General features: G+C 41.1%; 1 protein-coding gene across 7 annotated transcripts; it reads right to left on the reverse strand.

The window, feature by feature from the left end:
- Positions 1-571: 571 nt before the first annotated feature.
- On the reverse strand, positions 572-27674 carry etv6 (ETS variant transcription factor 6). Of its 7 annotated transcripts, none has more exons than XM_044186064.1 (8): positions 27261-27674; positions 23212-23338; positions 8378-8542; positions 5272-5406; positions 3016-3627; positions 2647-2789; positions 1305-1405; positions 572-1132 (listed from the first exon to the last, which is right to left on the reverse strand). In XM_044186064.1, the coding sequence occupies exons 1-8, from the start codon at positions 27288-27290 to the stop codon at positions 1030-1032; spliced, it is 1416 nt and encodes a 471-aa protein (XP_044041999.1). In that variant the 5' UTR covers positions 27291-27674; the 3' UTR covers positions 572-1029. The 7 variants fall into 7 exon arrangements, with proteins under 7 accessions (XP_044041999.1, XP_044041998.1, XP_044042004.1 ...); XM_044186063.1 differs by having other exon boundaries at positions 23212-23341; positions 27261-27626; XM_044186069.1 differs by lacking the exon at positions 27261-27674 and adding an exon at positions 26737-26902.
- Between the last annotated feature and the right edge of the window lie 26 nt (positions 27675-27700).

The following is a 27700-nucleotide window of genomic DNA, read 5'->3' on the forward strand; positions in this document are numbered from 1 at the left end:
GCCCCTCTGCACCTCAGGGACCAGTACAGTGAAGTGGCGGTGGAGTGGGTGTGTGATTTGCAATGAGTGTGATGGCTTTACAGTTGAGCTCTGAGAGGTCGGGGGGGGGGGGCTCTAAATCTTGGCAGCAGTGCTGGTTACGCGTTCCGGTTTGTGACATAAAGCATGTTGAAGAAACAGGTGGAGCAGTACAGCAGGTGTGTGGGGGGGCGCGACATATGGTCATTGACAGACACTGAGACATCAATTCCACCAAAAGCAAGACATTAACAAAAGACCTAAATATGATTCTTGCATCTCCCACCAGTTCCAACGATATTATGAACTGCAGCCACATTTAATCCTATAAATGTGTGTGCAGCCTGTTTGATGAACTGCTGAACTGTGAACAGCCACTGCTGCTCCTCTCTCATCACAACTTGTCCAGTATTGCCATCATGTGGATATTTGATGTATTTCACCAAACATCACTGACGTTCTCCTGTGCAGAGAAACAGGAAATACTAGAGAAAAACGCGATTAATATTCAGGTAAATATCTTAAGTTGGAAATATAGTCCACGCTAAGAGAATACAGTTTGATCAAAAATGTTTATTCCATGGTGAAAACATTCCTGTCAGACACACACACACACACACACACCCAACTTTCTTTTTACAAACAGCAAAACTCCACAGTATAATGCATGTGAGGAGACCAAAAAAAAAAAATCATAAAAGTGACATAAGCACAAAGTGATTGGCTTTTGCAGTTCATTCAGAAATAAAAAGAGAACACTTAGAAAGTCCTTTCAGCTCGGTCCATCAGGAAAATCAAAACAACTGATGCTGTTTTTTTTCTTTTTACTTCAGGAAAATTTCATCCTAAGGCAATCTTAAGAGAGATCAGATTTCATGTTCGTCTGTGTAGGACTGATACGAGAGAACGTCCACGCGCTCCAGATTCAACAACGATTGTTCAGGCTGCTTCTGAAAGGCATCAGCGGCTGTAGTAGTAAATAGTTCATGGACTCGTTTTTCCCAGAGTTCCTTAGCATTCCTCTTTGATGTAGATTTGTTCGTCTGTGTCGGACTCCAGGTGCTCCAGCCGGTCCGCCTGTCCGTTCATTATCTCATCGGGAGTTTTCATGAACCTGGTGAACGTGACACAGACAAGGAAAGGAGTTTGATCATTTATTGAAACTGCTGTTTTTAATCTTTTTACTATTTGGCCAGTAACCCACAGGAAGAATGGATTCAACAATGTTAAATATATCATTAATAGCCTGACCATTTTTTCAAAAAGGTGTCTTTAAATAGATATACCTGAACAGAAGTCTTTGTCCGGGCTCTTTCCTGATAATGTTCAGTTTGTAGTAGTGTCTCAGTGCTCGCGACATCTTCTCATACGTCATATTGGTCCTGTTCTGTAAGAGGTAAGGAACAAAAGTGTCATTAATAATAATAATAATAATAATAATATTGGTACTGATCTACAAAACGAGACGTTTTCTACATCTTTAGATGCTCTGTGCCATTTAAAGCTGCACCAATTAATGGTTTGGTCACATGAGGGCAGAAGTTCACAACAAGCTGAAAAAATATCTGACATAGAATCTATGACCTCATAAAGTTGTTATGGCAAACGAGTTAGTAAACAGACATCCAGGAGACACAGAGTTTGTTGCCCATAAAACCAAAACAATGAACGAAAAGAGGCTAAAAAGCTCTGCAGAACTGAGAGGAACTGCAAAGTTGGATGTTAATTCTTTATGAGCTCATTACTATGAGCAACACTTTTCATTTTACATAGTAATTCAATTCATCGTCAATATAAAAATATTGATTTGTGCAGCTTTAAAGCCTTGTCCATAAAAAGAAATGGTACGAAACATGATTTGAAAGGTGGAAACGGTAAACCTGCAGTAACGGATGATGTTTTGGCCACTTGTGGGCAGCAGAAACAAGCTGCAAACACAACAGTGACATATTATCACCTAATTAAGTTGATATAGCTAGCTTGTTAGCAAACAGTTGCTTATTTACACATTCAGCAGAGACGGAACAACATTAGCATTCATTTGGAGTCATGTCTCTGACCACCCGATGAATGTAAGGCTGACACACTGTATGTTCTCTTCTTTAAGCTGTTTTGTCTTCACCAACTCCTGAGGGAAATATCTGGCTCTTCAGCTGCTAAATGCTCCACTATGTTCACCACCTAGTCTCTTATTCTGTCTGACTGCTGTTTGGTGCTGGGCAGGTAGTGTATAGTCGATTTCTACATTGGGTTTATTAGAGCTTTTTTGTTGAAAACAGCTGCCTGCTGCAGCTGATAACAAGGCTGTTGACAGCGTCAGAGTTTGTGGGCTGTAAAACCAAAACAATGAGCTAAAAGTGGCTAAAAAAGCTCTGTAGAGCTAAAGATGAACTGCAGAGTTGGGTGATATTTCTCTGTGAATTTATCACTATGAGCAACAGATTTCACATTACGCGTCATCTTTTGAGTCATTGCTGATATAAAAATTTTTGATTAGTGCAGCTTTAAACTGTTCTAGAAAAGACAGTGATAGTCTTTTCTCTTGCCTGGATGTGGCAATGCTGCAGGTGCTGCCTGATCAAAGACAACAATAACTGAACACCTGGAGCCCGCAGAGTGTGTGCTTACCTTGTGATTGCCCCAGAGCCTGGCCAGGCCGTTGGGGTCCATGATGCGGAAGACTTTGCTCTCTGTATCCTCCCAGCGGATGTAGTTCTCGTACCTGCTGTCTGACAGGAGTTGGTAGACATAGTCCCACAGCAGCCTGCAGTCTGCAAGGACACAACGGGGAAACACAGAGTGAGTTTGCATTAAGTGGTATGGAATTTTCCTTTACGTGTGATACTTTGTCAGAGAATACCAAAGGGACAAGATAAGTAACCAACGTTCTGTTGTCTCTGTAATTATCTGCACACACTGTGACTAAAGATGTGTTTTTAAATAAAGATGCCACCTTGTGTAGCTGTAACCTTTAACCTTCTGAGGGCTAAATCTTACCTGCTATCCGTCCGATGGGTATTTGTTGCTCCTCTGGAGGAGACACGGGCATGATGACGTGGTTCCTGTAGAGCGCCTCCTCCTGCTGCTGCAGTAGATGCTGCTGTTGCTGCTGCTGCTGCTGGGACAGTGGTATCTGATGGTGGTGGGCGTGGGCTTTCCCCTCACGCCCGTTCTCGAGCGTCACCTGAGACGGGGGTCCAACGCGGCTGTGCCTGAAGTCCATGGCGGCACCCCCGCCGCTCCTGCTCGGGCTGAGGAGCAAGGGGTTCATGATGGCGCTCGGCATGAGCTGGATGACGCGAGGAGGGCCCGCCTCCTGGCCCCCAGGGCTGCCTGGGCATGGGGCTTCCCGGGGCGTTGCACAGCGGCCGTTCGGTGCAGCCGGGGACACCGACAGAGGGTACATTTCCTCAGGCAGGTGGTGGTTGCTGTCTGGCAGCTGGGAGAAGGCATGGAGGGGGTCCTCATTGGCTGGGCGGGGGTGGTTTGGCTCCGGAGGGGATCGTCTGGTGGTTGGATGGTGGGGGGAGCGGGAGCGGTGCCGCAGCTCAATGGTTGGTGGATGCTGGGGGAGTGGCTCTGTACCACGTGGTGCCCGCCGTACCGTTTCTGGGGTTCCAAAAGATACAATATGTGATAAATATCTACAGCACCATTTTATACCAAAATACAGCTAAAACAATTAGTCAGTTAGTATTTTAAGTTATTTTTCAAGCAGAAATATTAACAATTTGACCGCTTTAATTTGTCTTGCTTTATATTAAACTGAATGTCTTTGTCAGACAAAAAAAGCAACCTGAAGACATCGCCCTCGGCTCTAGGAACGCATGATGGCCATTTTTCACTCTTTTCTGACTCAACGATTAACCGTCAACATTATTCATTTGATTATCTAGAATAAAGCACAAATGATCAGTTTGTCCTAGCGTTCCAGTGATGTTAGCAAAGCTTTTGGGTCTATGCCATTTTCTCTGTTTGCCATACAAGTGTGCCAACCATACACAGATATTGGCTATCAATAGCACATTGATAAAAGAGAAAGTCAAGACTGTGACCAACTCTGGCCATAGAACTGAGTCAACACCTCTCTGATAGTGACAACTCAAATTCAGTACTATGAGCTTAATAAAAGGTATTAATAATTTCAGGACTGTGGTACTGGCTTGCAATAAAATCTAATCTAGGATGTCCCAATTATTTTGTCCGTTCATTGTACATGTGTCTCATCTTGTACTGTGCCTGTCTCTACTTTGCGACTGTTCAAAGTAGCAGAAAAGCCAAAAAATACAACAATCTTACCAAATAATTTGAGTAACAGAGCATGAAATGAAGTGATTTAGCTATTTTCCAACTTGTGCCGCAATTTGTCCCTTCTGCCAGTAAGTTAAAAGGTGCATATTACTGTTAGTTCCTGCTACACTGGCCTCACACAGAAAAGACCACTAGGTGTCACTAATATCCTACAGTTGGGCTGAGAGTGCTGATTACATTATTTTTGATAGGTTTTTGTTGGAAGTGGTTAGAATTTTGCTCTGATTCCTCTACGAAGTGACACTCAAAACAAGGAAGACAGTAGTACCAAATACCAGGGAACCAATCACTACAGTAAGTCACTGGACTGGTTTGTGGTGTGCTGTACTGCAGCTTGTTTAAATAAAGCAACATTTCCTTGTAGAACAGGTTTTTACTGTCATCATGTGAAGGTATGATGTTTGTTGCCGTGTCACATTTGCTCAGATCAGAGCCAGAAAACAGTGTCAGGTATTTCACTGAACTTTATCATTACTTCTTTGGTAACAACAAACACAGGTACCGAGTGACGTCTGGGCTTCTGAGGGAAGAGACCGACTAATGCCTTGCACTTAAACTATCTTACCATATATACAAAAAGATCAGCTTAAATTATCTACATTTTCATTCAAATCAACATTAGCTTTATATTAAGCTACTTAGCTAATTTATAGAGAGACACTTACCATAATATTTGATTTCATTAAATTATTGGTGTAAATATTTATTGATTGTAGATAACATAGTTTGTGTGTATAATGTTAAATGTATATACTGTATAGCTGCAGGTTGATCGATTATGAGCCATTCCAAACCTTCTTTTATTTTATATTTCTCCTTCTACCCTGTTGACATGGCTGCTTGACACAGCTGATATAGTCAAGTCAATTTTATTTTATAGTCCAATATCACAAACTTGCCTGAAGGGGCTTTACAATCTGTACAGCATATTATTGGACTGACCTTCAAGCTTCAGGTGCTGCACAGCGCTTTCAGGCAGCGAGTGGAAGGAGTTCCCAGGAAAGTAGGCAGACGGGTAAAACACGTGGGGCTTCCTCTGCTTCAGGATGTGCTGCAGTAGCTCATACAGGACGTCCCCTGCAGAGATACAAAGGTCAGAGGTTACAATACGTCTCCCGGTAGCATTTCACGCCTGCATAAAATGGGAAATTAGCGCTGGCGTCATTCACAGAATCGTGTTCCCCTTCTCCTTTGCTCTGCTTTCCAGGCAGCAGGGAGCTTGAGCAATAATGGAAGTCACTGGGGAGCCAGACACCACGTTAGTGTGACCGTCTCAGGACAGGGTGTCGTGGCAAATCGGAACTTGTTTATTACCAGAAAAACATTTCCTAAATATTCAACACCTGACCTGACGACCCAGTGTGTACAGAAGGGGCCCAAAGTGCAGGTTCTCTCTCAGGTGACCCGGTGTGTTTCCTCTTGGAGAAGAAGCATTTTTCTTCCACAGAGCAAAATAATCCATCCTATTTAACCAAAAAATAATAATAAAAATTCTGTGTTTTAACCATGTCCTTTAAAATCAACATGAACTAGATGTTGACACAAGTAAATGGGCTGTGGGTCTCTATGACCCTGCTATTCTCCATTAAGTGGTTATACAGTAGTGTTGACACCAGATACAAAGGCTGTGCAGGAAGTTCACTGAATGATTAACAGCTGTTTGTTTTGCCTCAACACCAACGGCTCCTCTCCAGGCGTCACAAAGCATTTACATGGTTAACAAGTAACCACAAGTACAGTGGATGTGATTTCACACATTACCTTAAAGATCTTTTTTAAGGCTTAGCATAACAAGGAAATGATTCTCATAAAGGAAGTGATGGTGAACACACGGACACAAACACACACACACACACACCCCCCTTTCAGTTCTCACTTTCTGGTCCTGTGGCATTGAGTTGCAGTGTGGGGAAAATTCCTGCTTCCTGGTGCATTAAAGTTCGCTTTCATTCTGGATTTAAAATGCTAGTTTTAAACTTCTTTTTTTCACATTTTGTCTAATGTCTGCACACACAAAACAATAAGTTGTCAACAATATGTTTATCATTATGAAATACAATTACTAGGAAATGAAAGAAACAGGTGAAAGTGGCCTGTCGTCTTATAGTTAATCATAACTGATATATGTAACACCCTTTTTGGCTTCACAGTTTTCCCATTAAAACACATTCAGGTTGAAACATGTAGCTGCAATGTGGCTTTAAAAACTGCGTGGCTGATTATTGGAAGTGAGGTTAAGGAATTCCAGGAAAAAAAGTGTATTATTATAAGACCTTCTAAAAAGGAAAATATGGCACACAGCATGGACTGATGGGAACTGCACCCTAATAGTCCCCCAAAGGAGGAAATGGACACATCACAAGGCAAAAAAATGTGCTCTGTTCCCTAAAATGACATTTTCACTGATGTCACTGACAACAGGGCCAAAACAGCTACCGATATCGAAATGTAATCAATCACTGACTGCTTTATCTCTCGACACCTTATGTTTTTGTTTTACGAAAAAAAATGTGATCAAACATCTAAAGTTGCTGATAAATTAAACCATTTTACAACAAAATGATCTCAGTGTCACATAGCAACATCTAAAACCAAGTAATAAAACCTGCGATGATGAATCACATTTTCCACATTTTTTTCTCCCAGACCTCAATTTCTTCACAGGATGTGAAAGTTTGTGCAGAGTTGAAACGGAAACATCCTGATATGAGCTTGACAACAGCTGTCAGCTGGGCCACATCGTTCTTTAACTACAGATTATTCCTCATAACATGTAATATCATTTAAAGGAACACATCGGGGTCTCTTATTGTAGGAAATACTGAACTGAACAACTTTTACTTTCTGTTCGATTCTATGGAGGATTAGAAATGACTTATTCAATTAATCAATGTTTATATCAAATACATAAATAAATGCTGAAATGAATAAATATTTTAAGTGTTAAATAAAATAATATATAAGCTCACTGGTAAAGCATGTGCACTATGTACTAAGGCTGAGTCCTTACCGCAGCAGCCCGGATATGATTCCAGGCCGTTTGCTGCATGTCATCCCCTCTCTCTCCCCCCTTTCCTGTCTGTTCCTATCTAATAAAAAGGCAAAAAAGCCTGAAAAATGTATCTTAAAAAAAAAAGGATTGTAGAAATGTCTTATCTTTATATTTCACAATGCTGATTACTCATTTCATCCCACTCTTATAACTATCATCATGAATCACACCACACAGCACTGACTATGTGTAGTGTAAAATTTCCAGGAGACACTATCAGACAATGAATCCTGTTTCACTTACAGTGAAAAATAGACACCCAAAACTCTGTAAATGAGAACAGTTCACTTTTTTTGCTTTATTTTCATGCGCCTGGCCGCTGGCGTTGCCAGGGCAACTGTTGAGGTTGGTTTTGTACTTCCTGATCAACCGTCTCCTACTTCCTCCCCCAGCAGCCTCGCTGTAGCAGCTGCCTCCCTCCACTGTCGCCTGACACTGCTGCCTTCCCTCCTCTTCTCCAGCTGACTTTATTGATTTTTAAAGGGTGTAGTTTTGCTGTAAACACATTGATTTTAAAGCTGCACTGACGCAGGTTTTCATGTTCAAATAAACTATAATATTGGTCTAAACCACAAAGCACAAAGGACAACAGTTGATAAAGGGTCAGTGTTTTCCCCAATAAAATTTTGTTGTGAAACAAAATGTGGTCATGGATGTTCATTTATGAAGTGTTTCACTTATCTGTGAGGACCCCAAACTATCCATTTCAAATTTGATTTAGTCCTGTCAGTCATTTTGTGACAGCACTCCCTTAGAAAAGGTGCTTCTATGTATAATTGCACCAATTTTCCATGGTGTTTCCATGATCTAAAACAGCTCTTAATTCCAAGTTGGTAAGTCTTGGTCCTGTTCCAGTTGGACAAAAAAAAACATCTAATGCAATCAATGAAAGTGACTCATTTGTAAAACTTTTCACTGATGTCTGGTTTTCCCAGCCTGCAATGCACCTCTAATATCACAAAGAAATTAATGTAGAGGTGGAAAGAAGACTAGTACCGGAGTGAGGGGATCGGTAGCGGAAGTCCTCCTTGGTGAGCAGCAGCAGAGCTTTGCCATTCATCTGGAAAGAGCCGCTGGTGATCGGCCGCAGGGCAAACTCCTTCTCGGCCCATCGCAGCCACTGGGCCACATCCTCCCTGCTCCAAAAGACTGGCTGCAAACCTGGAGGTGGAAGGATTTGGGGGAAGAAGAGAAGGGAAAGGAAGAGGATGAATGAAAGGGAGTTGAGACCAGGGTTTGGAAAAGAAGCAACAAAGTGCAGGTGAAGGGGAAAGGACGGAAGAAAAGAAGGATGAGCTCAGTGAAGAAGAGGCAGAAGGACGGGGGGTTGGGGGCAAGGAAGGAAGAAAGAAGGAAAGGCAGGAAGGAGGGGAGGGTAAAGGGGAGCAAGGGGTAGGGAGGAAAGGAGGAGGAGAAGGGTGGGGGAGAGGAAGGAAGGAGGCAGAGGCAGTAAAAAGGATATTGAGGAAGTGGAGATAAAAGCCAAAAGGAGGGAGTGATTACAGGAACGGCAGTAGAGATAAAGAAAAAAAGATGAAGGAGGAGACCGAGTCAGAAAGGGAGAGGAGGTTAGAATAAAAGATTAAAAGATGATAGGTTAAGGAGAGAAATACAGAGTGAATCACAAGGATAAAAATGGGGGGGGTAATGTGAGAAACACGGTCAGACTGTTATTTTATTTGATCTGCTATGATCTGTGCTGTTCTTTGCTCTCTGAACTCCAGACAGGCACATCAGAGGACGGACAGTTTATTAGTTTGTGTATAAACGGACAAGGGCACATGGAGGGAAAGAGAGCAGAGGAAATAGCAATGACAGTATCTCTTTTTTCCCTCCCTCGCACTGTGAAATGTTTCTTTTACGGCCATGGGAACAGGAGTGTAAAACATCTGCATGGGTGACCAACAAGCATTTAGAGGCAATAGGGAAAGAATAGAGAACACTGTAAAAACGAAAAAATCTGAACAAATGCTCAATTTCCTCAGAATGTTGAATGGATTTTAGTTGTAAAAACATTTCTCAGATCTACTGTGATGCAGAAATAATCTTGGAATTAAAGCTCAGTTGGTGGAGCTAAAACAAATTTTGTTGGTGTGCAAGTTAGCTAACAGAATGGCAAAAAAGAAGCCTTGTCAAACTCTAAATAAAAAATGTAAATGGCGGTTACATTTTATTTCATTCATTTATGATGCTGAAGTGCTAACTAACTAGTTACCTAGAAAGCAACACAATAGTATAGCTAAATTGACACCAGCAGCAAGGTAAATGAACCCCCTTTTCCCAGAAATACAAAGTCAAAATATTTTTTCCCACAAAAAGTTGCAGTTTGGATTTGATTATAAGTTTGTCCCTCAATAATTCTTGAGTCTTTGTACAAGCTTTTGTTTCAACACTGGTTCACAAGCTAGCTAGCTGAATGGCAAAGAAGAAACTTGGTCAATATATAAATAAAAACACAAACAGCAATTGCATTTTATTTTATCAATCTATGATGGTTTGAGGACTAACTAATTAGCTTATCAAGAGTGCAATGTAGTACTATGGCCAACTTCACCCTAGCAGCAACCACAACAGCTCAAGTGCATAAAATGCATTTCCTCTAAAGGCCACTAAATACATATTAGCCTTTGGAAAACTCAGAGTGTAATGAAGTGACTGACAATCCCCCCAAAGTTTCTTTAGAAATACAAATTAATTTTTTTCCCAACCAAAAGATAAGCGCCATTAGCCAAATTAGCTCAAATAGTTAAACTAAATATGCCAAGATTTTTTTTTAGATAATATGAGAGCGCTGAAATGTTCTCAAACTGTAATATTCTTGATATTGTCTGACATAAAAGGATGTATATTTTTAGCATTTTTGATCCTTATTTATCCCTTTTAAACACAGATACTGCCACCACATCTTAATATTTTGCACTCTCTCACCCAATGATTTACAGTCTGACTCAGAGTCACCTTCTCTTTTTCTATCTCCTCTCTTTCACATGCATATACACACACAAAAACAGACTTGCAACAGTGTATAGCTCCGATCAGAACATCCATGACACCCACGCGGAGCATCACTACTCATTTCTTACATTGGACTTATCGCCTGGCCTCAAACACTTCCTCTGGGAGTCAGACAGCTGTTATCTTTGGCCGCCAACGTCATTGTCACACAAGTAATAGGAACCTTGTGCTTGCTTTCAGGCCTCTCCCCTTCAGCTCCCCGTCAAACAGAGGAAGTTTTCACAGAGAGCAATCAATATAAAATGAAACCCTGTCTAGATTGTCAGATTCCCATTTCTTCCCTTCTCTTCTAGTCCTCTGTATTCAGATAGTGGCACGAGCGTTGCAGATAAGCCCGGGAAGGCCTTGGTTATCTGAAGCATGGCTCTGACCCTCAGCTTGTCAACAGACATCCTAAGAAAGTGCCAGGGAATGGCATACAGGTGTTTCACAAACACAGGAGCTAGTGGTGGTGGGCAGATAAGGAACTATATTTCTTCATATCTTTTACTGGGTTTCTACTTTTTTCAAAGGATTGGCTTCTTGGGCACAGTAGAAATCATAGCTAAGCTGCATTATATCTAGCCTCTAGTATGTTTAATATAATGTATGTTAATGTGCTTGTTTTTAATCCCTTGTTTGATGATTAAAGCAGTATAGGTAACTTTAAACATCAGTGGTAACGCTTTGAAATATTCCCCGAAAACCAGGGATTGGAACTGCTAAGATTAGGGGTTTTTTTTAACCTAAAATGTGTCCCTTTGGAGCTTCTACAAATGACTATGTTTAAATTTAACTGGACTATATAACAGGAATATATCTAGGATGCACTGGAATATTCCTAACTGACTACATCATTGACTTTCTATCAATATTGAATTAAGCTGCCATCTGCACTGCATGAACCAGCTGTACGTTCGTCTCTCTCGTGGCTGACATGTGAGAGCAGCGAGGCCGGGGCGGGCAGCAGTGCAGCCCAGGTCGCAAGGTCGTGGCTGCGGTATGCTCTCTCCAGGGCCGGAGAGAGGTGCAGCTTTGCCAAAACCCCTCCGAGATCCGGTCTGCCGGCCTCAGCCATCTGCACAGAGCCCAAAGGAGGAAGCAACAACGGGAGCAGAAGGGAGGAGGAGGAGGGGGGGGGGGGGTGGAGGATGAGGAAGAAGGGGGCCCAAATAAACGTGTCCCACAACTCACTCTGGCAGGAAGCAATCCAGCGTGGGCTCCATTTCAGCACAGGAAACTTCCTGCGGTAAGGTTAGAGAGTGACGCCGGGAGGCTTATTAACAGACAGCAGCGAGACAGAGAAGAGAAAAGGAAGAGTGGAAACAGAAAGGAAAGAGTGAGCAGCAGCGGATAGTGTGTGAGGACGGGGAAAAAATGAAGACAAATGAGGTAAAATAGCAGGAACAAGAGCACTTAAAGATGCAAAAAGGGGAAGGAAAGACAAATGGGAAGAGAAACAGATACTAAGCCAGTACTCAAATGAAGTTCCCAGAATGGGACATCATGCTCAGCCCTGAATTCCTGCTCATATCTGATTCTTTTGACTGTTCATAACTATTCTGGGGTGTAACCAATATATGAAGCAAAGCCTGCAAGCTAGTTCAGGCAGTCAACCTGAGTCAGCCGCTACATTCACATGGTATACTCTTATTCCAACATACGTATATCCAACGCACCCTTCAATTATGGCGGTGTAAGTCAGTTCTCTGCCTTCTGCCACACCGCTCACCTGAAACCTATGCTGTCACTTGCTATGCTGTAACTGCTGCAGCTGTTCATACAGCATTTCAAAAGTTCAACTCCACCCCAGCATCCACCTGTGGGCTCTGAGTCTACTTTCCCCTACCTGTCACTCCCCACTCCCTGCTGTGCTGAGCTTGGTGCTTCCTTGTGGGGAGTGACAAGGTCAGAGCCAAGATGTCAAATATCAATGCTGTATTAACATACTTGATTCCAAGTGAGCTGGCTGATTGACCTAAGGTTCTGTATTAATAGCTGGTTCTAAATTAGAACTCCATCTTCCAAATTTACTTTTGCGTTTATTGATTCCTGAAGGCAGACCTGTCCAATCCAATCTCAAGTCTGTGGTCTGAGGTCTCAGCTTTTTGCCTTCAAATGTTGAGTTAAATCTTCAGGCCATCAAGTCTTAAGGCAGATGACTCCAAGTGAAATCACAAGTCTTAATTTTTATGACTCAAATCTGTAGACTTGGGCTCAGATATATCACTGAATCTGTCTTTGCAACTAAATGCAGTTACAGTCTGAATCTTTCTTCTGAATGAAATCAAGTGTCTCTCCAAATAAAGATCAAGTCACAAATATTTTCACTCCCCACTGACGTGTCTCTGTCCTCCATGCTATCATTGCTCAGCAAGCTGCAAAAACTATGACAGTTGTAGGTGAATCACAAAGATTTAAGTGCAGTCTTGTTATCACTGATCACTTCTGATTTCAGTTTTAAAAACGTCCCATTCTAAGTCACATTCAAGTTGCGAGTTTCAGGATCTTATTTTGTATCTCATATCCATGTGATCTAGACAGGAACTGATTCCAAACATGATAGGAAACTTTCTGTTGCAGTGCAGCCAGTGAGACATCCTTTCCTTACTGAGAGGTGGAAAGGAAAATGGATGGCATGGACAGGGAGTGAGAGAACAGAGAGAGCACCTTCGACCCTGACACTCTGTTCCTTCAACACATCCACACACTTCCTCGAGCTGATAAATATGGCCTCTCTGGTTGTTTTCTGTCAGAGAATCTGTTACAAATTCGTTGCAGGTTACAGGAAGAAAATCAATTTCAGTTTCCTTGTCATCAGTCTCTGTGTTTCTTGAATGCATCTCAAGTTTACACTATTCATGGTCTCTCTCTCTCTCTCCCTCTCTCTCCCTCCCTCTCTCCCTCCCTCTCTCCCCCTCTCTCTCTCCCTCTCCCTCTCCATATATGTGTGTGTGTGTGTGTGTGTGTATGTATGTTTACATTGAATAAAACCCTCAAGCACGACAGCAGCAGGATCCCAAGCCCTTGACTAAACCGTGGGCTCCTAATCCTCTCTGATGACACATAATTTTCACTCTGTGGTTTCTCAGGCCCCCGCTCTCACACACACACACGTACACACACAGAGCGCACAAGTTGCCAAGGCAACTCATAAGCGCTTGGGATGAATGAAGGGAAGAGCAGGATGAGATCACTGGTATCTTGTTTCGTTGTTGCGGTACAGAAGCCCTCAACTTCCCCTCGCAGCAAGACGAGTTAATGAGGTCCGTCCTGCTGTGAAGCTTAAAGGTCCGGTCCAGAATCAAAGTTTAGCTCTGCACGCCTCACCAACACTCACACCACTGCCATACTGCGGCTTATGTTTGTCTCACCCAACTGAAGACTGCAACAACGCCTGCCTCTTGGATACTAAAAAAACAGCTATTAACTCTAACCCCCACCTCTGGTGGCCCTTTTAAAAGGTTCATAATTTTTGGGCAAACGTGCTAGCAGCTGTGTCCAAGCTCAGTAAAGATGAACAGACATGGTTAATTTCTTTCTGTCTGTTTCTGATTAAGAACTGATCATTTTGTCACTGTTCTGTCTGATTATATTGCTTTTTAGCAAGCTAACTCTAGTATCTACTCATCTAAGTCTTCCGATTAGCACAGTAGCTAATGAATCACTGTGTCCCAACTACATACTAAATGCTAATTATAACCACGTTTTAATTATGTAGTATTTTCACATTGGAAAAATGGTATGGAACTGAAGTATGTTACATAAATCGCTACATATTTAATTGTGGTGTTAATAAACCCTACTGTTCCACAATGCAACATACAATGGAAATGTAGGATAGAAGTGAAACAATTTTGGTATTGCGCCAGCTAGGGAAGCAACTAATGATTACTATTCATTATCAATTCATCTATTGATAATTTTTTCAATTAATGAGTTAATTGTTAAGTCTATAAAATGTCTGTAAATAGTGAAAAATACCCATTCCAGAGCCCAAGATGATGTCTTCAAATTGTTTGGTTTGTCTAACCAACAGTCAAAACCCAAAAATGATGACGTTTTTATGTCATTTCCAAAGAAAGAAAAGCACAAATGAATATAAATGTTTGACATTTTTGCAGATTACATACACAATTGATCGATAATTGAAATCGTTGGTTATTCATTTTCTGTTGAAACAACTAATCCACTTAATCAACTAATAATTTCCAAACTGGTGCCAGCTCCACTTCACAGATCCAAAAAGTAACAAAGTGATAAAAACAAGAGGGCAATAAAACTGGGGAGCCAAGCGGGTGAAACATCATGACCCGGCTCTCATTTTAGAAGAATCTAGCATTACAATGTTAGCATCAACATCAGTGTTTCTGCTAGTTATTCTTATAGCTAGCAGGTATATTTAAGTAGGTATGGTTAACGTCATAGCATTATTGGGACACAAGAAGCTACCATTACAATATTAGCATTAACATCAGTGTTTTGCTAGTTAATTTTATAGCATTAGTATGTAGTATAACATCGCGACACAACTTCTAGAGAAGCTAGTATTATGCTGTTAGCATTAAGTTTTTGCTACTTAACCTGAACATGTAAACTGAGCTGACTCTTCTCAAGATATAGCTAATTCACAGTATTTTGTAGTGAAGCTGAAGATAAGACAGTTTGCATTGTCCACCTCCATTTAGACAGAAATCTACCTCCTTCCCAGCCTGTTTACTTTATCTGTGGACATTCCTGAATGGATCTACAGGCACACAACAGACTCTTTTAACTAGTTCTCTGTTTGTAGCCTGGTTGGTAGATATTAGCCATTCAATTAGGCAAGTTTTCAGTAGCACTAGTTGAGACAAGACAAAAGTAAAGCCTCTGCATGTGAGTGCCAAAATCTCAGTTTGAGGTACATTTTCAATAAGCAAATATATCATGGGACTGTAAGAAAATACCAAAAGATGTGGATAGGAATAAATGATAATTTAAATTCCGTTTCCTGTTGTTATTTTGTAGCGTAACAAGTAAGGTTTACCATAGGTCATGCATATTAATTTCTCATCAATCAAGCTGTTGATTGAATGTGTTCAGCTTTTCTTGTGCGTCATGCATCTCTGAGCGTTTCCTCTCTCTTTATTCGTAAACTGGAACAAAACTGCACACATGCTGTATTTTGAGTCATACTGGAATCTGAAAGTCTCAGATATTGTTTTCTGTAAGAAACTCCTGACTTTCAACACTCTAAACATACACAAAGACGCAACTGATGCACATAAAAACACAGGACTTTGGCATAGCCACGAACTACAACTAAATAAACAAAAAAAGCATTGCTGCATCAGTAAGGCTGGGACTTTGCTCTCCAAACTCAAAGCTCCTTAGTCACTCAGTTCTTCAGTAAATGTTTGCCTTTTCTCTCGAAGCAGAAGTAGGCGGATATTAGTCTTGCTATCTCAATAAAAGAAAAGGTTTTCTTTCTCCCAACAGAGGAGGAGGAGGAGGAAGAAGGAAGGAGGAGGAGAAGGAGGGGGGGGGGGCTGGCCATGACCTTCTGACACCCTGACTCAGGGACATGTGGGTATGAGAGAAACACAATTCCATAGTTAATCTTCACACACTATTCATCTCCCCTCGCTTTGTGTGTCTCTCTGTACATTGGTTCCCTGTCAGGTGGGTGTGGCAGGGGAAAATCCACACACACACACACTTTTACTTTTCAGTCAAGAGAAATCCCCCCCTCCTCTCATATTCATCCTCTGCTTCCTCCACCGGCATGCACGTGCCTGTCCCCCTTCAGCAAATCTGGACTTCATCCAGTCAAAACAAACATAAAACAGATCATCAATCACACGGAACTTTTATGGCCAGGAAGTAGCACGACCTGTTTTTGATAGCTTGTTGTTGAGCGCAGGAGCAAGCCGGCTCTTGTAGGTTAGTTCCTGAATCCAGCCTCAACTGCCACTCTTCCTTTTGTTCAGGAGCCAATTTTTCTCCCTCTTTCTTTGAAAATGCAGAAGCTTCAAAGGCATTTGTTAACTAAATCAAAAGGCCCCTGCTTGACTGAACCCTCCCCCAACACACACACCCTGTAAGCAACATATACTCTTTTTTTCTTTCCATGTGAAGAAAGTGAAGTCAGCATTTTGTGCAGTGTAACACTTGCAAAGCTTCCAAGGCAGCGTTTCACAACCTGTTCATCTTAAACAATGTCTATGTGTGAACTCTCATCCCAGGTTGCATATATCTACGACCTGTAAGGACTTCAACCAAATAATGGTTTTCACTTCTCAGATAGTTTCATTTGAATCATCTTCAGAAGTAAACCTATACATGAACAATTTTATGTAGCCAAAATATGCTTTCATTTAGTTTTCCTGACCTTTCCCCAGATTGGGAACCATTGCTCACTGATTTATGTCATTTATTTCCGACAACTCCAGGAATATTGTGGAAAACAAGAAAAATATTGAATAACTAAATCTTTGGGGCGTCTCGGTAGCCTAGTGTTAAGACGGAAACCACATAATCACGGCGTTCACATAGTCAGTCAGTCCAGCTGGGGACATTTGTTGCATGTCATCCCCCTCTCTCAACCTGTGTTTCCTGTCTGTCTCCACTATCTCTATCAATAAAGGCAAAAAAAAAAAAAAAAAAAATTAAATCTCTGGAAAAACATTTTGCTTTATCTTTTAAGTTAAATCCAAAGTTGCAGTTTGATATTATATTGTATGTATAATTTTCTGCTAGCTTAAAACAATAAAGAATGTTGATTTCAAAAGCACTATACTATAAAAGATAAGTATATGCTACATACTGTATATACTGTATATAATTACAATTAGTATGTAATGTAATGTAATTGAGACAAAGATAAGGATTTTGATAGACATGAGTGTTGCATTATGGGAAGTGTAGGATCAGGTGGTTTGGGATTTTGGACCACACTAGGGACTAGTGTGACCATTTTGTTATTAATCTGTCTTTTGCACGTCCCCCAACTTTATGAAAGTGCAACACTAAATCTCTGGAGTGGCCCTTTAAAACATTGTTGCCAGTTTAAGTTCCTGTAGGAGGTCTGTTGGTCTGCTAAATACCCAGCATTTCTTTTTCTTATTCCAGACATACAGGAGATATAAAACACATCATCTCCTGTGTGGCAGGAAAGAGTACTACTACCACCAACACTACAATCAACATGCCACCAGTCAGTAATACGAGTGTGTGTTCATTGTGATGTTCAGAGTAAAGTAACCCCCCCCCCCGTTAGAAACGCCATGTGGAGTGTGTCGCGAACAGGAAGAGAAGGGGGCTGCGCTCAGCTCACTCGCTGGCTTGTGAGAACAGTTTCCCTTTCAGAGGAGAAAAGAGAGCAAGTTAAAACACACACACACCCCAACAACAACAACAACATTTATTCAGGAAGCGCCGTCTGCCCACTCAGGAAATTCCTGAGGACAAGAGCTGCTTCCAGGGGCAGGAAATTTCCCCTCAGAAAGACCAAACACACACACACACACACACACACACACACAACATACTTTATAACACCGATTCCCCCACACAGTAAAGTGGGTAATATACCACAAAGAAAGAGAGAGCGACCAGAGGAAGCTGCTGAGAGGGTTTGCAGTCATGTACGATAACACACACACACACACACACACACACACACGTACTCATACACACACACGCATACAATATACACCTACACTACCTCTGGCAAGCTTTGCACAAAGACACAAGATTCACTCACACTCATCCACCCACTCATACAAGCATGCATAGTGCAAACCCAGCTGTGAGCACATGCGCACACACACACACACACACACACACACACACACACACACACACACACACGCACGCACCAAGGAAACGAGCCAGTCTTGTTTCCATGGACATAGAGTTTTTTTAATCATGCAGTAAGAGATTTCTAAAGATTGCAGCCACTGTTCTTTCTATTTCATGCATGTTTATTGTAAAATAATACAGGAACGCCTTGTGTTTTAGGCCTTTAAATAATTCACTGTTTTCCCACTGACTAGCTCTCAGTTGCGTCATGCTCCGAGTATGTGGGTGCCATGTCGAGCGATGTTGCCTGGATTGCGATTGAATTAAAACTCGACAAATCCAGTTCATCGGTTAACGTCAGCACTGCTTTATTGTGAGCGGTGGCGAAAACCCTCCCGGGCCTTTTAGTACTTGTCTCAACACAGAAAAACAAGCAAAACATCTTGGGTGATTGACAGCACTCCTCCACTAGCTGTTTAAAGCTGTACATTTGTCTACTCGCAGACTAGTACTGCTGGATGATTACTTTAATGACCTGTTTAATATTTTTAGAGTTTTTTTTTAAAGCCACAATGAAATAAAAGAAAGTACAGTTCTTTTTTACAAATGTATAATTCATGTGTTGTAGTGTGGCTCTATTTCTTAAAAAAAAAAAAGGCCACTTAAGCTATGAAGTCAAAGCATATACTTGACATGTGCCTCAATAAAACTATTAAGTTCATGCTTTTTACTGAAAAATGTTCTACTTACAAAATGAAAATACAAAATGAAATGTGGTAACAACACAATAACCACAAGGAAATATAAAGAAGGACTAAAGGAATAGTTCAATAGGAAATGTGCTTAGTAATTAACATGTTATATCTTGTTTGTTTTATTTGAACAAAAGTGTAAAAACATTTATGGTTTTTACGGGGGGTTATGTGCTCGGCTATTTCTTGGCTGGGTGCAGTGACTTCCTGAAGTCTTGTTGTCACAGTGAGGTTACCAGGCAACCAGCGCAGATTCTAGGAAGTGTATTCTCCAGGCTCCATAGCTTGACTACTAACTAAATTGACTAATAAGCACAGACCTTAGTTGATCTATATTAACTAATCAGAAGCGGGAGCTGTCAGAGGTTGTTATTGTCTCTTATTAAATATTATACAGTGGAAATATTATTCATTATTCAACTATTAGTAATGACTTTATTGTGACTAAATGACTAAATCTCTTATCTTAAATACATGTTACTATACTGCATTTGGTGACATTTGACTACAAAAAAATCAGAGGCGTTTATATTGAAATGTCTTTTCTTATGAATGAAAAGAATTCTTACAATTATTTCACTGAAGATTCAGTGTTTCACAGAGCAACAGACAGGAACCAAGATGGAGAGAAGAATATGAAAAACCTGTTAAAACATGAAAGAGAGTACAACACCCCCAAAAAAAAAAAAAAAAAGATGAAGCAAAGGATCTAAACACAAAGTGAGAGGAAGTGAATGAAAACATATTTTAGGGCGTGATTAGAAAAGAAGACAATTTATTGCCAATATAGTTTCACGAGGTTAGGGTTTGTAGTGTGTTACAGTGATGTCTGGCTGAAAGGGTTAAAATCGAGCCTGGTAGCATTCTTTAGTGTGAGGAGCAGGCTGCAACTCTCCCCGATCTAATCCACTTCCTCCCCAGGAAATGGAGAAGGCGGATTTCTGCCCACACTGCAATTTCCTCCCTCATTCTTTTTCTTTCTGTCTTCCCCCCCACCCCGCCTCTCCTCCTCCCTCCTCCCTCCTCCTCCTGCTGCTCTCTTCCTTTCCTCTCCCCCCTCAGGACAGAACTCCCTCTGAGTGTGGGGGTTAATGGACAGCTTGTTTTCCAGCACATGTGTTTAGATAGGCAGGAGGAGAAAGGGCGAGCAGAGGTGTTTTAGACTGCGCGCAGTGACAAAGACATGTTGCTGTCTGTCTGAGGAAGGAGAGTGGATCCCAACCAGCAGCAGTTATAAACTAAACAATGAAGAGGGGGTAAAAAAAAAAGACATTATCCTGACCTGCAGATGTGTGAGAGTCATGTCTGTGTGAGGAACTGTGTTTGAAATATGATTAAAACAAAGTAGGACTTCCACATGTCTGCGGATGTGAACTGACCCATCGGTTTACTCGACAGGAAACTCAACACGGACCTGTTGAGCGTTCTTCCTTTTTCTGCAACAATGCAAAAGAGGAAGTGGGCTGAGGGAGTTTCCTGTGCATCTCATCCAGCCTCAGCCTGTGCAGCCGCCCATAGCCCCCACAAAATCCCTGAACTTCACACTTGCTAAAAAATAAAATAAACTGGTTAAATATTGACGGATGCATGGACAAAGCAGCTCAGGGTTACTCTTTGAACATCGAGCCTATCTCTTGGCACAGCTCCAGCCCCGCCTGCTCTATGATTGGTTAAGCAACAGTGAGCTGATGTAGCCGCGCCGAAGTCCTGAAGGGCCGTAAATGTCAGTGTTGCTTCATGTCATTTACTTACATAAAAACATATTTCCTTAACTGCCTCACCTGCAGACTGTTTGCTTCTCACGTTGCTTTCTCTCTCAGTTCAATTAACAACAGAAAGTTCAGGTAGTGTCAAATGCTGACCGGTTCAGGTAAATCTACAATTGGTTTTCGTTGGTCTGAAGCCAAGTGGAAAAGATGTCCTTGTATTTCTACTATTTATTTGGTTTGTTCTGATTCAAAGTAGCCAATGAATAGGCAATCAGTGGTTCTAAACAAAAGCCACATGACTTCCAATTAGCTTGTTTACTGATCTCATCGAAAACAGGTCTGCTTCCAGCTACTCTAGCTTTAGCTAATCATGACATATTTGTCTGCTCTTGTCTTGACAAATCAAGCATACCTAATATTAAAAAAGGTGCCCTGTGGAGTTTTTTTTGTAAACAAACAAAAGTTATGTTTACATTCAGTGTTACTCACACAAACGCATTATGTATATCCTTGAGGTTTAACAAATGTACTGAATGCATTGCATTTCCTTCCTCATAAAACATTTGCAAAGCCGATTTTATTTAAATCCTGCATTGTTTACATCTAGGTTTGCTTGCAAGCAGTCTTTTTCTTCACTGCCTTTGTGGGCGCATTGCGACATTTGTCGATCAATGGAAAGGGTAAAACCAACAGCAGGATGTGTGATCACCATGCCCATATGCACGTGCGTCTTCATTTGCAATACAAACAAAACGGGGGCCCACTCGTAAAAACAATGCTCCATAGTGCGGTCAAAAACTCCATAGGGTGCCTTTAATCCAGACCAATTTTAGCCTGATAATCAGAATGAATTGCCATTTTATTTTACTTCACCACTAAGTCCGACAACTTGTTCATGTTAGCTGTTTGGGAGAATTTTCTTTTATTTTGCCCTGACCCATCAGTATTGACTGACGTATCCGCCCCGTGTATGGCATTTTCAAGCAACACGTTTGCTAGTGCTATTAATTTCATGTTTTTCAAGTCAGTCAAAGAAATGTCAATTTAAAGCCCAACTATGCAACTTTTGCTGAACAATTGTGGGAAAAGGATAAATGCTTAAACACTGCAACTGTAGCACAAATAATAAAGAGGCATCACATCAGCCAACTGACTGTAATGTCAGTTACACAATATTAATATTAGCCACCTTAAGCTACTGGTCATACCAGACTGAGTAAGATTGTATCAGCAAAATTCACAGTGAATTGAACTGAGCAATGGTGCAATTTATTGGTTATGAATTGAATAACTTTTCTTTCGTAATAGGAAGAATATGTTTTTTCTTCTTTCAAAATGTACATAGTCTCGCTTTAAGAGTTGTTACTTCTGCAAGGCAATTTCAACAACCTGCACAGCTGCGTCAATAACACTTCTTGTCATTTTCATGGCTATTTTTCTGTCACTATTTTTCAGGCTCTGGCACAGGAAGATGACATCCCCATTCTTATCAAATTCTGGCTCAGTTGGCTTTTCAAAAGAAGCATGGCCTTCATTGAGCACCCAACCTTTTTTGAATCAATAACAAAATCTGAGGTGTTGGGAAACAATTCAGACCTATCTTTATTCCATAACTGCAAACATTCCACTGCTTCTATTTTTCCAATCATTCAGTTATTCTATTATAATGCAGCAGGACTGATTAACCTTGCTGATGCATTCAAGGAAGTTCAAGGATGCCTCTGATTCAATGGTCAGAAGAAGTGTAAAGTATGCATCTTGTGTGAATGGTCTTTATTAAAACATGATCCTTTAAGAAGAGAACATGCAAAATAGATGAATTTAAGCATCAGTCCAGACATAATTCTGTTCTGTTTGGCTTTCCAACTATGACGAACTGCACCCATGTCCTACACTTGAGTTTTCAGGGGTTTTTTCTCTAAATGGTTTGCAGGGGTCCCCTTACACCAGCCCTCCACTTCTTCAAGCCTTTCTCTTCCCTATCAGTTTGTCGTCCCTTCTTCTTTCATCATTCCCAGCCCCTGTGTGTCCTCCACTCCACATTATCTATACCTGACCGCTGTGTAACTGTTGGTTTTTCCAGTACAGTAGGTCTGTCAGTTCTGGTCCAGTGGAAGCGTGTACGGTTCAGGTGTCTGACCCCAGATCTGCCTCACCGCCTCCCAGCTGAGAGGGCCAGCATTACTGGGCTGGCACTCATGCAGTGATAATGATGTGTGCGTGTTGTCATAATTGGATGTGATGGGTTTTAACTATTAAAGTGATATCTTGCAACATTTTTATTTTCTAAACTCTCTGATGTCGCCACCTGCCAAAGCTCAAACTGAATCTACAGAAAAATCCAAGGTAGATGTCACAGTCCCGCCCACACGGTTTGATTGACAGGTGATTTCTGGGATAAGACAAATAACCATCTGACTTCCCAGATTACCACTTCAACTAAACAGAAACATTTACAGTACAAGATGCTAAAAACACTGACAAAAATCAATCTGTCCTCTTCAAATGACCGACTAATCAATGTGTGTAGGAGTCACTGGTCATCTGGGTGTGTGTGTGTGTGTGTGTGTGAGTTTGAGTGTTTGTGACTCACGCAGGTGCGCAGGCAGCCTGGCAGGCTCGTCCTCCATTCGGCTGGCTGGCCTCGCGGCGGGAGCATGGACGGGGGAGGAAGTGGAGTTTGGCAGCGGGTTCGCGGAAGGACTGAAAGAGCTCCTCTCCTGCTATGAATAGACACAGAGACACAAAGCATGGCTCACAAAGCTCCACGACGCACCGGCCCTGAACCCAAACTGCCCCACGCCAACTCGCCTCACCTCGCCGTGCACCCACAACATCGGCTAGCCTGTCATGCTGTGAAGACACATTCTGGAGACGCAAATATCCAGAATGCCATACATGCTTTAGCACATGTGTTGTTTTGCAGTGCAGTAAAGTCCTAAACAAACCAATGCTCTGTTTGTAAAGATGGCAATCTCGGTGTCTTCAGGATGCATTTGTAGCTCAGAAACAATACCGCTGAATTTTGGTCATCAATCGTTTGCTCTAGAAAATGTAAAAGAGTCACATTTCCATCACGATTTCCAAGAGCTTGAGGTGGCGTCTATAAATTGAAGGATCAACAGTCCAAAACATATAGTTTTAAATTTACAATGATATAAAAACAGAAAAGCATCACAATGGGGAAGCTGGAACCAGAATATTTGACATTTTTGCTCAAAAAAAGAAAGATTTCATCTATAATCAAAGTTTTTGTTGACGTTTTGGCGATCAACTAATCAATAGGCTACATTTACTAATGGTTTCAGCACTAACTAGCACTATCTTTGCAGCAAAAACGTTTTACGATTATCATACAGACTGGGCAGTCTACAACTAATTACTTTTATTGATAGATCTCTATTATAAATGAATCGATTTGTCTCTAAAATGTCTCTAAAACACCCTTCACAACTTTCCAGAGTTGGAGACGATGTCTTCAAATTGCTTTTTAAGTCTGACCAACAGTCCAAAACCCCCTGAATATTAAATTTACATGACAGAGAGACACCACAAAGGCTCACAATTTTGTTTTGTTTCAGTTTTGTTTTTCAACTTTGCTTAAAAAAAAAGAAATTTGTTAATTATTTTCATTGTTAATTTTTTCATTAATTGATTCATCAAACATGTGTCGTTTAATCGGTTAGTTGATTGACTATTTTGTCCTTTAAGTTATTTTTCAAGCAAAAATGCCAAACATTTGCTGGTTCCAACTTCTCAAATGTGAGAATTTGCGGGTCTTACTTTGTTTTATATTATATTAAACTGAAGATCTTTGGGTATTAGACTGTTTGTCAGACAAAAAAAAATAAAAATTCTTAGACGTCACCCACGCAGTGATGAGGAAACTGTGATTGACATTTTTCACTGTTTTTTGTAATTTTATAGACTCAACAATTAATTAATTTAAAACATGATCAGCAGATTAACCGATAATGAAAATTATTGTTAGTTACAATATGGGTCATTTTTAATGATATGAGCCAGATGTTTCATTTCAGGTGCAAAAGCTTTAGAATATTATATATATATATATATATATATATATATATATATATATATATATATATATATATATATATATATATATATATATATATATATATATATAAAAACACACTGTCAGTATTTTGGTCCCTTTCAAAAAGAGGACCAATGCAGACTTAATGAGTCAGTGCAGGCCAGATGTGTTAGCAACAACAACTAGTAGTAATTGTAGTACCATGCCAGTTACAACAGCAGGCACAAACCAAACAGCACACACACGTACAACCATCCATGTCTGAACTGAGGAAGCTCAGACATGGATGTTATGAAGAACATAAACCCTCAACTGAGAAGTGTTTCAGTCGTATGTCATTTTTTTTCATTTTTTTTTTTTTTTAAAAGCCAAACATTCCCAGGTTTCCCCTTCCAAAATTCCAAAAAAGTTTTGCTGCATTTCTCTGTTTCATATTATTCTAAATTGGATATCTTTGGGTTTTGGACTGTTGGTCGGACAAAACCAGCAATTTGAATATGTCAGCTTGGGCTCTGGGACACCGTGATGGGCATTTTTTACTATATTTATACCACTGTATAAGACTAAACGATTAATCAACTATTCAGAAAATAATAAGCATATTTTTCCATAATGAAAACATAGTTGCAACCCTCTCCAGGATACTCTCAGACTTCAGACACTCCAGCCCTGCTATTGTACAGCACACTTTTTGAATCTAGTTTAAGGTATGAGGGTTTCCAATTTGCGGTCATTCTCTGTTGACTGGTTTCCTTTCCTGCAAATGAGGGCAGCATGAAGCCACCTCAGTTTCTTGAGGAAATGAAGCTTAGTTTTGGCTGCGTCTCCTTCCAGTTTCAGCCTGCTGTCACCACCCAGCCACTCTGAGACCTGCACACCAACTGTATGCACCAGGAATTTCCTGTGGAAGCCAAGCAGCAATCTTTAAGTCTTTTATTTCCTCCTCTCAGAGGTGAAAGCTCTTCACCCCCCGCTTGACATCCACTTTCTTAAAATTCAGTTGTTCAGAAAAAGGTTGAGTTAGTGGCAAAGCGACAGGGGCGAGCTTGTGATGAAGACACTGCAGAAAAGGCAAAGTGATCAGTGATAGAACTGGGCTGCAGTATGAAGGTGAGGGGGAGTCCAGTCCACCGGCGGCTGTGGTGGAAAACTTCTCTGAGTAAAGTGCAAATCATTCATCAGCATGCAACTGCAATCGAGCGGTGACATCAGACTCAGCAATGAGATGACATCCCTCATAAACAAAACATCATATTTCACTTGCTGTCATTGAACAGCTTGCATTGTTTTCAGTTGTTTCAGGCTGAACTTGACATCCCAAATGCTATTTCTATAACGTTGCTATTAGGGCTGCAACTAATGATTAAATCAGCGACTGACCTGTCAATTTAGTTTTTAAATAATAAAAGGTCAAACAAATAGTAAAAAAAAAAAAAGTTCTGAGAGCCCAAGCTACATCTTCAAATGTCTTGTTTTGTCTGACCAACAGTCCAAACCCCAAAGATATTCAATTGAAAACAATAGAAACACACACAGTTCCTATTGGGACTCAAAGCAAGTCTGTGCTGATCATTAGTGTCATCAGATTGTTTACACAGTCACAAAAGCCAAAACTAACGATTATTTTCCTTATTGATTGCTCTATTGGTTATTTTTCACATAAATCAATTAGCCGGTTAGTCTATAACATGTCAAAAAATAGTGAAAAATGCCAATCACAATTTTCTAGAGTCAAAGGGGATGTCTTCAAATGTGTTGTTGTCTGACTAACATCCCAAATATTCGGTTTACAATGATGTAAAAACAAAGAAATGCAGCAGATCGTCACACGGAGATGCTGAAATTAGCAAACGTTTGGCATTTTTTGCTCAATAAATGACAACTAATCGATTATCGAAAAAGCTGCCCATTAATTTTCTGTCGATCGACTAATCGTTTCAGCTCTGAAACAGAGGAAACCTGTCACTTTCAGCATTTGTTGAGTTGTATTTTAGTCTGGTAAATGGCCGAAACGATTGGCCACTAAAATTACTTATTAAAAGTATTAAATACTCCTACCCCATTACAGTGCTCCATATACTGTAGCCCGTGTGTTATAGGCCTTTCCAACTGTGAGTTCACAGCTCCAGCTCCTCTTTATCCCTAATGTTTTGTTGTGACTGAACGAGAACCCCTTATAACGCTTTCTTATTGATGCTCCGTGAACTGCATTTCATAAATGTGTTATGTGTAGGTTACATGTTCGCCCACAGGCTTTGATCACTTTTTTGGGGTGGGGGTGGGGGTGGGGGCCGGTAAATCAAACGTTTTGCGTGTCACAGACAGTCACGACTTGTCCCCATCAGCAGAGTGGAGGCGAACTAAAAAGCGTGGAGCCGCGAGCAACAGATGACTAGCAAAACAAACGCGCCGCAACTCAATGGCGCTGCAGCTCGTGCTCCTCAGCCACACGTCTGTAAGAGGTGATATGCAGCTTTGTAAACCCCTGAATATGACAGCCACGCTACGAGGGATTCAAACCTTAAGTGGAAAGTGTCTGCTGGAGGAAAAACAATGAGGAGAAAACGAGCCGACTGTGTTACCTTGTTCGCAGCGGAGGAGGATTCAGACATTATCTCCCGTCAACTTCTCTCCTTCCACTTTTCCGTTGTGCTCTCTTCTTTATCTCCTTTTCTTTCCTATAGAAACCCACACAGCAGCAGCAGCAGTCCGACTGCTCGGCTTGTTATTGTGGGAGAAGTTGGTTTTTTTCATGTAGCCTGCTTTTTCTTTTTTATCTGCTGGCCGGCTCCATAGCGCGGCTGTCGGTGTGAAAACTTCTTTTGTCTGCGTGTGTTTTCCCTTCATATGTCGGCAGCGTGCTGGTTAATAATCCCTTCCTGGAAGAGCAAGACCGAAGAGAGAGTCTCTCTCTCTCTCTCTCTCTCTCTCTCTCTCTCTCTCTCTCTCTCTCTCTCTCTCTCTCTCTCTCTCTCTCTCTCTCTCTCTGTCTGTCATTGATCTGGCTGTGTGTAAAACGGCG

The sequence above is a fragment of the Siniperca chuatsi genome, linkage group LG23 (assembly GCF_020085105.1).
Source record: "Siniperca chuatsi isolate FFG_IHB_CAS linkage group LG23, ASM2008510v1, whole genome shotgun sequence".
Lineage (NCBI taxonomy): Eukaryota > Metazoa > Chordata > Actinopteri > Centrarchiformes > Sinipercidae > Siniperca > Siniperca chuatsi.

Coding starts and splice junctions, on each gene's coding strand:
- etv6 (XM_044186063.1), bottom strand. CDS start 27,290: ATGTCTGAATCCTCCTCCGCTGCGAACAAG. Junction 8,543..23,211: donor CAGGCTGCCTGCGCACCTGC/GTGAGTCACAAA, acceptor TTCCACCTCCAG/GTTTGCAGCCAGTCTTTTGG. Junction 2,790..3,015: donor ACCCATCGGACGGATAGCAG/GTAAGATTTAGC, acceptor GTGTCCTTGCAG/ACTGCAGGCTGCTGTGGGAC.